The 11,914-nt window shown below is 34.2% G+C and overlaps 1 protein-coding gene across 1 annotated transcript; it reads right to left on the bottom strand.

The window, feature by feature from the left end:
• Nucleotides 1-7,922: 7,922 nt before the first annotated feature.
• LOC133330073 (uncharacterized) lies at nucleotides 7,923-9,621 on the bottom strand (the record flags this gene model as incomplete). The annotated part of the gene is made up of 1 exon (XM_061538542.1): nucleotides 7,923-9,621. A coding segment is annotated over exon 1 (1,699 nt), but the record flags the coding sequence as incomplete, so codon positions are not given.
• Nucleotides 9,622-11,914: the final 2,293 nt, after the last annotated feature.

Here is an 11,914-nt window from a genome sequence, read left to right as displayed (position 1 = left end):
CAAAAGGGGGTTATATGGGGACTACCCCCAAAGAATTTGGTTGAAAAACGCGTTCAAGAACCCCAAAATACGGAAAATTGGACTGTATCATTATATTTATAGTGGAGAGATTTGCTATCCAATAAGAACTCGAAGTATTAAATTACAGTCAATTCGGTCGCAAAATGCGATCAGAACCGCCAAAATACCAAAAATTTGGGGGTACCGTTATATGGGAACTACCAGAAAAAGTGGACCTATATTTGTAATTTTTAGTGGAGAAATTTGGTACCCAATAAGAACCCAATGTACAAAATTTCAGCGAATTCAGTTATAAAACGCGACCAAGAACCCCAACATAACGAAAATTGGGAGTACACTTATATGGGGGCTATCCGGAAAAATATATAGAAAAATTGACGTTGGCACAATTTCGTGTCAATTGGACAAACATTAGGAGTTTGGTGCACCATTTACATAAAATCGGTGCATTACATAAAATTTGGTGCATTTGTTGTAAATTTACACGAATCTCAGCACACATAAAATATTTATTTGCAAATATATCCATGATTTGTCCAAATTTTCATATAAGGGTTTCACCAAATTTCTGGTATTTTGAAAACCCATATAATGATTGATTTTTATTCAATATTATTAATTTAATTTTCTAACAATAACTCATTTTGTAAGACTGTTGCTGTTGAAATTTTTCAATGATAAATGTCCCAGAATAAATTCGCTTTGAATGCGTTACATGTGCCTGCAACACTTGCTATTGTTTGTAAATTGGGGAGAGATGAACAATTATCAGGGGAAATGATCGCATGCTTCGCTCAGAAAACTGGAAAATAAAAGGACTTTACCGGCAAGCAAATATGTATAAAAAGTTCAGTATTCTTAAGCAAAATAAATCCAAATCGTTGAGGTTTGCAGGGTCTTATGGTTTATTTAGATCATTCGACGAAATAATCGACCCCACGAAAAACTATACTATACTTACTTTCGACTTATTCTGTAATGAATAATGGGGTGGCTCATTTTACTTCATCTGTATACCCTCTTTTTGCTTCATTTTTATACCCTCTATCATAGAATGGAGGGTATATTAATTATTTTGTCAGCAGGCAGGACAAGTTCGAAAATGGGTTATATCGGTCAACGTTTAGGCGTAGCTCCATATAGGGGTACCCCAATTTTCGGTATTTTGGTGTTCTTGAGTGCGTTTTTCAACCGAATTCGCTGAAATTTGGTACATTGCGTTTCAATTGGATACTAAATCAATCCACTAAAAATTTTAAATATATTTCCAGCACTTTTCAGAACTTAGGGGTTTCCATCGCATTTTTGGGTTCTTGAGCGCGGTTTTCAACCGAATTCAACCGCTGTAATTTTGTAGTCGTATATCGTAACAAATCTCTCTCCCAAAACTTATTAATATTCGGCACCTTTTATTGGTAGTCCCCATTTTTGTATTAACAAGTGAAAAAGCGTTAAGTTCGGCCGGGCCGAACTTTGGATACCCTCCACCATAGTTATACTGACAGATACATGCAATGAAAATATAGGGAACATACCAAAAAGTGGGCATATACCGATAACTCTACAAACCTATTTGTGTAAAACATTTTGTACACCGAATACAAATTTCAGCAATTTTTAATGGGGACTTTTCCTAAAATCTGTAGGATCCAAAAAGTGGGCTGATACTGATAACGCATGGTAGAGAATAAAATCCTCAAATTACTGTAATTTAGATTACAAAGTTATATGAGGGTATGCCTAAAGGGGGACCAATATTGATAACATAGTATAGGAAATAGTGAATATTTGGGGATATCATTATATGAGGGCTATGCCTAATTAATGACCGGTATATGCCAATACTGATCCGAATATTTTAATTGTTTATCTCAATTCTTTCCTTCAGGAGGTATCCGTATATTGAGGAGATGAATTTTTTTTATCACAATATCTTTAGAAGGCGGAATGCTCACAACAGATGGCTAAAACGTCCTTGTAGGGTAAGAATTGATTATTCCCCTTAACAACTACCCAACCCCAACACACGAAAAAAATCAGATAACTATTTTAATATAAACAAGTGAAAAAGCGTTAAGTTCGGCCGGGCCGAACTTTGGATACCCTCCACCATAGATATACTGACAGGAACTAGAAATGAAAATATGGGAAACATACCAAAAAGTGGACCTATACCGACATTTCTAAAAAGGGATTATGTAAACCATAATAAAAAATTCAGTAATTTTAATGGATAATTATACACTGTGGCTAATTAAAATATTCTAGAACCCATGTATCTTTATACCAAATGCGCTTCAAAAAATTTAGATTTCATCCAAACTTTGTCCATCTTATTATTTCTTCCAATCTTAGTTCAAATTCCAAGATGGGGAATATCGGTCCACTTTGTCTGGAACCTCCATACAGGGACTAGGTCTTAATGCGGGTTATAGTTCATTATCGAACCTTACGTTCTACTTTCTTATCTCGAAATCCTCCGCAGGTGAAATGATTACATCAGAGTCTTAGAACCAAACTTAAAACGCGGAATCAAATCAGATAACCATTTTAATATAAAAAAGGGGGTTATATGGGGACTACCCCAAAATGGGGGCGAATGTTAATAATTTTTGGTAGGGAGATTTGGTACCATATACGACTACAAAATACCAATTTGCAACAAAATCGGTTGAAAAACGCGCCAAAATGCCAAAAAATGGGGGAGCTATGCCTAAACGTGGACCGATGAAGCCCATCTTCGAACTTGATCTGCCTGCAGACAAAAGACGACTCTATGCAAAATTTTGTCGATCTGTCTCAATTCGTTTAGACGCTAGAGTGATTACAACAGACAGACGGACAGACAGACAGACGGACATGGCTATATCGTCATAGAATTTTACGCTGATCAAGAATATGGTCGGAAATGGTTATTTCGATGCGTTACAAACGGAAAAACAAAACTAATATACCCTCCATACTATGGTGGAGGGTATAAAAACGGTTCAGATTTAGATCTAGCTCCCATATATATTTTAGTCCGATTTAGTATGGGTCTTTGGTGCACCATTTACATTACATCGGACGAAAATATATATGGGAACTATAGCTAAATCTAAACCGAATTCCACGAAACTTAACACACATCACTCTAGACATCACTTAGTACGTTGTACCTAATTTCGTGCAAATCAGAGTAAGTATAGGGACTTTGATACACCAAGTCCCTATATTTACTCTGATTTGTACGAAATTAGGCTATATAAGATATAGCTCCCGTATATATTTTCGTCCGATTTAATGTAATTGGTGCACCAAACTCTTAATGTTTGTTCGATTGTCAAGACATAACTTTCATATATATTTCGAATGGGTGTCTGAATAATCCATGCTTTAAATCCATTTAAGGGGACCCCAATTCTCGGTTTCAAAAAATTTATTTTTTTTATTTAATTCAAATCTACACTAATTCAAGAATATCTTTATGAAATTTCATGTGAAAATCTGAACAACTCTTGAAGATATAGCTGATTTATTGCGCTAGCCTCAATTGACGGCAAAGAGGGCTTCTCAAACTTTAAACGCATTTTAAATAAATAAATTTGTCCCTTTGTACGCAAACGACAGAATAAATATAGGTTGTAGGATGGCATATGTATGGACTGATGTTATTCGGTTAACATACGGATAAAGGTCACATATTTGAGTTCGTTCAATTTTTTTTTATGTCAACGGAGGAGTCTGTTAGGATACACATTTAGAAAATATCCACAGTCGTGAAGGGTATCATATAGTCGATCCAGTCCGACTTTACTAATTTCCTTATTGGTTTTACTTGTATTTATTTAATTTAAATCTAGTAGTTAAAACTGTAACAAAAAAACTTGTGCAGATTTTGACAATGCTTGAAGCTACATTTTGAAAACAAATTAAAACGATTGGTCTGTTCCAGTACTTTTTTTAATAGTAAAGCTAGTAAAAGGGAAACATTTCAAAATCTCTCTCAGAGTACAGAATAATTTGAAAAGTTCAAGAACGAAAACGTAGTACATATGCCAAAATTAGATGGCAATACTTTAAAATCAACCTAATAGCCTAGACATACGATAGCCTTAATTTGCATTAACAGCCTTAATTCAAATTAACTTGTACATTATCCTCATTTTTTATGTGTTGTTAATGCACAAAATAAAACTGAATTTATACTGAGTTAGGCAATTTTAATATGGCAATGATGTCGAAAATTAATTGTTTCTTGTCAAATTTATTTGTATTTCTGAAAATAAAAATAAGAAATGAAAGCAAATTTCAACCATTTTGTTTTGCTAAGGTCAATAGTTGCTATTCCTCCTTTATGTCATGTATCAATTTCCTAAAGATGTAATCCCGAAAAATATCGGAGCAAATGTAAAAAATGTTCATCCTACACACAGACAAATAATTGTTTTGAAGCAAAAAACTGTTTCGTAAATGCAGAAACTCTCGTCTGTCAGGGGTAAATATTAATTCAAATTAAGAACTTTTTAATGCAAATTAAGGCTGTCGTCTGTCTATGGTATAACAGCCAATCAGAAGTAGGCATTTCTGTTTACCATTTTTACTCGGCCAAATTTCTCGAGTAAAAAGTTTACAAAGAGAACGCCATTTTGTATTGTGCTCTCTTAAATTTGATTCAAAGTTTTACCAGTTTTATGGGTTGAGGAACATTTTTCGAGTAAAAAGTTGCAAAACTTGTAAAATTAGTAGATTTTTTTGGGTTCTGGAACGGAACTGATGTTATGTTCCGTCCGCCCGAAATATTCAATTGCTGTCAAAAATATTAATATTAAATTCCCAAAATTTGCACCATGGGAAATTACAAAATTCTTTTAAAATTCCATAAAAAAAAATTTTGAAAAAATTTTTTGCGAGCACATTTATGATTTTTGGTACATAGGTTAAGAAAAATATGCTGATTCGAAACATGTTCGCGTTCACAAATTTGGATGCTGCGCATAAAAGTTATAGCGATTTTAAATCTTGTATTTCAAATATAAATTAAATTAATTCCTATTTGAATTTCTCCACAAAAAGTTAAAAACATTTGTTTTCTTTGCATACTTGTCAAATCACATTGAATTGCGGTTAAATTGTCGCGAAAAAAACAAATAGAAGCATGAAGATATCTGAAAATAAAATAAATTAATTTTTTAATTAAATCGAAATGTTTTTTTGAGTTTTCGATTTTTTTAGTATGGTTAAGGGAATACGGTTTTGCCTTAATCTTCTAAAATATGCGTCGCTTTTTTCCTCCAATTCTTTTAGATGATTGATAAATATCGGTATATTCATCTGATAATAGTTTCGACTGTAAAAATGACTAAATATATTGCAGTTACAATACATAAAAATTATCAATATTTAAAAGCATGCTATTCGCGTATTAGCTGAAATCAGTTGATGCGCATGCGGTTTTCGTATAAACCGAATCAATGTCTTTCAATAATTATGATTTTTTTGATGTTTAATTTAGCGGTCAAAGTGTGCCGCTCGATGCGCTTTAGTATGCAAAACCCCTAAAAATGGCTGAAAATCGCGCAACGTGCATACGATTTTTATGCGCATCCGATTTCAGTAATCTCCTATGAAAATACACAAAAGAACACCTATTTTAAAAGGATCGGTGAAGAACCGCGGATGTGCCTCCACAATCGATTTTTTTGACCTATTTTAACACAAATTCGCGAATATGATAACACACGAATGAATGTATGTGAAATCAATTCGAAGAAAAACGCGATTATATACGCGAATTTGTCAAAATAAGTTTTTGTGGTTTTTCCCACATTCAAGGTACCTATATCCGCAGTTTTATTGGGCGGAATTGAACATGGATGGGCTCATTAGATCCGGTACGTAAAAAACTAAAATCACGCGGGGTTCCACGGAATTTGAGTGGACTTTCTTAATTTTAGGCTCAAAAAATATGTTTTTTATAAAAATTTAAGCACCAAATTTTCGTCTTTGGAACCCAATTGCTAAGAAGCTACGGTGAGCACATTCATGAGATATACACTAAACGAAGCGAAATCACGAGTTCTACAATCCTATAATTAGTTTAGTCCATTATCTGGATGCGCATCCTAATTATAAGAAAAATTCAAAAACACACAGAAAATCCGGCTTCAAAATGTCAGCATCCGTTTCGGGTGGATGCAGTACATATATCGAAAAATCATATATTAAAATCATATTGTCCATGGGGTATTCTGCAACTTAGTCACTGATCACATGTTCGTGCGTTGTGTAGTGTAGCCACAAATCAGGAACGAACACAAAAAAACTCGTTCGCTTCAACACATTTTCACCCATTTTTTACATTACCACCATCACAGCTTCCACGAAACTTATTATTTATTACCAATATTTTAAGATTTTGACAAAAACACTTCATTTTATAGAAATGAATTTTAATTATATGCAATATGTTCATATTTCGCGAGTTATAACCTTGCAAACCTCAGTTTCAAGGAATTTAAAAGATTTTTGTAATTTCCCACCATAGACTTTTGACATTTATTAGCACCAAGCGACTGTTGCAAGCCATAATGCATACAAATTTTTATGGAGATTTTCCCAAAATCTCAAAACCCCCAAACCGTGGTCCGATATTGATGACGTATGGTGAGTTTCAAAATATATGTATAAAATCCTCAAAATTCTGTAATTTAGAGGGCTATGTTAAATGGAGACCAATATTGATTATATCGTTGGGAAATACCAAACATTTGCAGTTATCATTATATGAGAGGCAATGCCTAATTATGAACTGATATAGCTTAATTTTGAACCTAATATTTCGTTCTGTATCACAATACCTTCACGCTAAAGCCCGAACGGTAAAGGTTATATGGGGGATACCCGAACAAGTCGACTTATATTTATAATTTTTAGTGAAGAGATATAGAACACAATAAGAATCCAATGTACCTAAATTTTTTAGCGAATTCGGTTGAAAAACACGCTCAAGAACCCCATATGTAACCCTGAATATTATCACATGGCACCTTTGCAGAAAATGCTTGATATATGTTGACAGACCCAATATAAATATCCCACCCCATGTTCGTTCTCAATATTTTGCATTTTGAAAGTTTCTGTCATCCGGCGTTCTTGGAGGATGTGTGTTGATACAGATGCCGCACCATTGTCGGTATTTTCATTATGTTATCTTCATTTACCAGTAATAATGTAATTCCGAATTGTAGGCTTCTAGTAGATAAAAAATTCAAAAAAAAAAAAAATGTTCAATAGAGATCCATGTGTTTACTTAGCAGCCATAAAAGTCCATGGATAATGTTCAGCAGTTTGAGGTTCCCAGCCCTTTTTTAATTGTCAGAGAATACATTAATCACCTAAATATTTAAGGAATTACGAAGTGTTCGGTCCTGTCACAATTAACGGTGTTTAAAATTGTATATATATTTTGTTAGCCTCCCATGATAGGAGTTACAATAAATGATATCCGGTGAATGATTAGGATTTAATATATAAATTCCACATAATTACCGTTTATTATATTTGGTATACAATATTTGTTATATTATAAGCAATCCTTTTTTAACAATTATTTATTTTAATAAAACAATCAAGCACATCAAAGCAAGTAAATTTTATGAAAAAAAAAAATAAAACAATATTACATTGTCCGGTATTACGTTGCAACCTTATTTCATATTACAATTATTTTCAGCTTCCTCTCTATCGAAAACGAATTTCAATTTTACAATAAATTTTCGAATAAATAATTTCCAATAGAAGCAACAGAAATGCACAAATATAACAAGCTACCATTATTTGCCAAATAAAAATGAATTCTTCGATGCCCATTGTGCGATGACCTGCATCCGTATTGACATTTTCTATATTTTTAATTTTACCAATTCTTTTCAATTCAATGTAACTGAGACGTAACCAATATTCGTTGAAACCAAATTCTTTGGCTCGAATAATGAATTTATTTAACGGTTGTAGGTACAACGAATTCTGAGGCAATACAAAGCCCGTAATGCCCATATTGGGTAGGCATATTCGGCTTAAACGAAACAATGGCTTTGAGAAACTCCTCTGCTGGGTACTGTAAATATACCATTGCGCATAATGGACTGGATAGGCGTAGGAGGTGTTGAATGAGGAATGTAGACGCCGATATTTCTCATAGTCAGAGTAAATTTCCAGTCCGGACAGAAAGCGTTTATAGTTGTATCCACGACTCTGTTTAATGAAGTCCAAATCATTTTTGAAGATCACAACTTTTAAATTGGCGGCCCGAAGTTCTTGGAAATTTGTGATTGGTACCGTAAGAGGATGTGTGAGAAAGGATTGCAGAATTGCTGAAAATTGCACGGTGACAAGTAGGCCTCGTACAAATAGTACGGTATATAATATTTTTAAACTTTTCGTTGCTCGGGGTTGTAGTTTAAACGACCAGCCAAATATTCCCCTAAACACTTTGGTATTCAGAATAAGTTTATCCAAAGTAATTGAGTATTGTTCGTTTCTTTGTAAGTGTAAAACTTTTGTACCCAGCTCTAGGATAATAGACAACACCAACATCGATAATATGAAACGTAGAAAAAAATGTAGATTCATCGAACGGTATATAAATTCCTTATAGCTATGCGGCTTCTCGATCGGCACCATAATACACCAGGGTCTGACTTCATACAAGTGAGACATTATCCTTGAACTATTAGCGTGGAGTGCTGGAACCAATGCTGCTGGTATATCGAAGCGATCAGCTTTGGCCAAATCAAATATGTTTTGATAGAATACCGGTTTATCCTCCTGCAGGAACAGAGGCCATGACAGGGAGCCGTTGATTTGCTGGGCAAATGCTTCGAGAAAACTCACCACATAACCCTTCATTACAACCTGCCCATATTGATTGCGATGTAAAGCTGATCGAGGTATCATTTGATCGGGATATGTTCGAATTTTATGACCATACAAATTTGCCATTTTATTGGGAAAGAATTCAACATTGTTGCCAACATCATGACCAAAGCTTTTCGTAACCACTTCGAATTCAGGAAACATTTCGAATGCGTAGAATACTGGATCTTCATAGAAATTTCCCAGCAAAACGATGACATTAATTATTTTCTGTTTGGAGCATGCCCTAAGCATGTGCCACACAACGATGCTGGCAAAAGCCTGAGACATATGTTCCGCCAATAGAATAATGCGATTTTGTAGCTTATATTGTAAAACCCGCGATAAAAAGCTAACATATTTGTCCTCATCCCCATATTGCCAATAGATGAAAATCAAAAAGTTTTTATTCAATTTAAGGCAGGCATTACAAAATTGATGTACGAAGGTTTGAATTAGCACCGATTTTCCCATATTTTTCTGTAAGACTTCAGGAACCAATACATCCTTAATGGTAAATTCACGTCCAATGAGAATACAGTTATCAAATCGATTCTCTCGATCCACTTTGTAGAATAGTTGTTTTAATTGAAATCTTATTTCATGCTTATGCACGTCCTCGGTTTGTAATTTTCTAATTATTACATTATTGGGTTTGATGGATTGAATAAATAGCAGAAAGATTAGAATTTTGAAAAATATCATGTTTAGAAAATGCTGCCTAAATAAAGGTTGTCGATAAACTGTAAGGAAAATTTAAAGTGAAATTTTATTTATGTGTAGCCAAATAATTTCTTTCTGATACGCTATGGCTGCTTAATGGAAATCATTATGGCATTAATGATATCAAATGCATTTCCTTTTAGCATTCAATTAATAGCATTATGTTTTTCCTTGTTCATTGATTTTACTTTTTTTTTTTTTCAAATAAATATTTCAGATTACATTTGTTGTACCCTACACATATATGTTCACTATGCGTATAATTCTAGACCGAATTAGGTGAATCTATCTAATTATATCCGTTTGTCAAAGTAGAGGCCATAAGCTATTACCATGAGTAGGTAAAAATTTAGGGCATCTAATGGACCAAACACTTTAAAGAAATAGAGTCAATAGAAATATCCGGACAGATCATTTTTTGAATGACCTCTTTATGGAAAAAGGGTACAAAAAGTTTGACCCGATTGGACTTCAGAAATTTTAATTTGTTTTCTTTTTTTTCAGTTATAATTTAAACTCTGTGGCATTTTATATGAGCAAGGGTATCTAGCCAATGAGTACGCCATAAAAAGGGCCACATGAACCAAGATGTCTGTGTGAAAAAATGACCAACTAATAAATATAAATAATCGGAAAAGTTATGTATGAAATTGCAGTTGTTGTCCTTTAAATACGATGTTGTCGGGGTCTACTTTAAAACATAAATATAAATATTTAATCCCAGTTAGTTGTTTTTATAAAAAAACAACTATTTATTTGTGGGGAATGTACGGCATTGTCCGCTGAGGCGTAAGGCAGGGAATACTTCGGATCTCGCCACTGATCCTCATCATTTCCCTTATTTTTTTGTGATTTTCTCCCCAGAAGCTATTTATTGCTTCCTTTAAAAACAACTTTTCATACCCAAATATCTCATGTAACAAATCGAAGTACTTACGTTACCAGCGATACCACCTCAATGAAAGGGTCGTTGGTGCGTGACTTCGTGGCTACAAATCAATTGCAGACAACTACAATACATTTGCAACTGCTATGTGTCGTCACTTTGTGACGAAAGCACATAACGTTGTAGTTGGTATTGCTATTTATTATACCTTCCACCATAGTATCGAAATATTCATTTCCGACCCTATAAAGTATATATATTCTTGATCAAGGTAAAATTCTAAGACGATTTGGCCAAGTCCGTCCGCCTGTTGTAATAACTCTAGCGTCTAAACGAATTAAGATAGGGTGCTGGAATTTTGCATAGGTTTGCCTGCAGGCAGGTCAAGTTCGAATATGGGACCTATTGGTCCACGTTTAGGCATAGCTCCCATATAACAGTACCCCACCATTTTCGGTATTTTGGGGTTCTTGAGCGCGTTTTTTAAACCGAATACGCTGAAATTTAGTACATTGAGTAACAAACTATAAATATAGGTCCACTTTTTCTGGAAGCCCCCATATAACGGTACCTCCTAATTTTCAGTATTTTTGGGGGTTTTGATCGTATTTTTCCAATGAATTGCCTGTAATTTAGTATTTTGGTACACGGTATTATGTCTTTGTGCATATGTTTGTAACAGGCAAAAGGAATCGAGATAGACCCATGGTTCCTTTTGAGAATATGCATAGAATAATCACTTTCTGAGTCGATTTATACATGTCCGTCCGTCCGTCTGTCCGTCCGTCTGTTGATGTTAAATTGTAAACAAAGTACAGGTCGCATTTATGATCCGATTTGGATGAAATTTGACACAGCTCATTTATTTGTCACAAGGACAAACGCTATTGAAATTGGGAAAAATCGGTTCAGATTTAGATATAGCTCCCATATATATTTTCGTCCGATTAAAGGTAAATGGTGCACCAAAGTCCCTCAAAAATTACTTGATTTGCACGAATTTTGGCATAGCGTATTGAATTAAGTCTAGAATGACGTGCGCTAAGTTTCGTGATATTCAGTTCCTATTAAGATATAACTCCCATATATAGTTTCGTCCGATTTTAGGTAAATGGTGCACCAAAGTCCCTATATATCTTTCGATTTGCACGAAATTTGATATAGCCTACTGAATTAGGTCTAGAGTGATGTGTGCTAAGTTTCGTGAACATCGGTTTAGATTTAGATATAGCTCCCATATATAGTTTCGCCCGATTTTAGGTAAATGTGTACGAAAGTTCCTATATATCTTTCGATTTCTAGAATGATGTGTGCTAGGTTTCGTGAAAATCGGTTGAGATTTAGATATAGCTCCCATATATAGTTTCGCCCGATTTTAGGTAAATGGTG

The sequence above is a fragment of the Musca vetustissima genome, unplaced genomic scaffold, assembly GCF_032173495.1.
Source record: "Musca vetustissima isolate MV318-11 ecotype Yass unplaced genomic scaffold, APGP_CSIRO_Mvet_v1 utg91956, whole genome shotgun sequence".
NCBI lineage: Eukaryota > Metazoa > Arthropoda > Insecta > Diptera > Muscidae > Musca > Musca vetustissima.
This window is presented reverse-complemented; position numbering and strand designations above follow the sequence as displayed.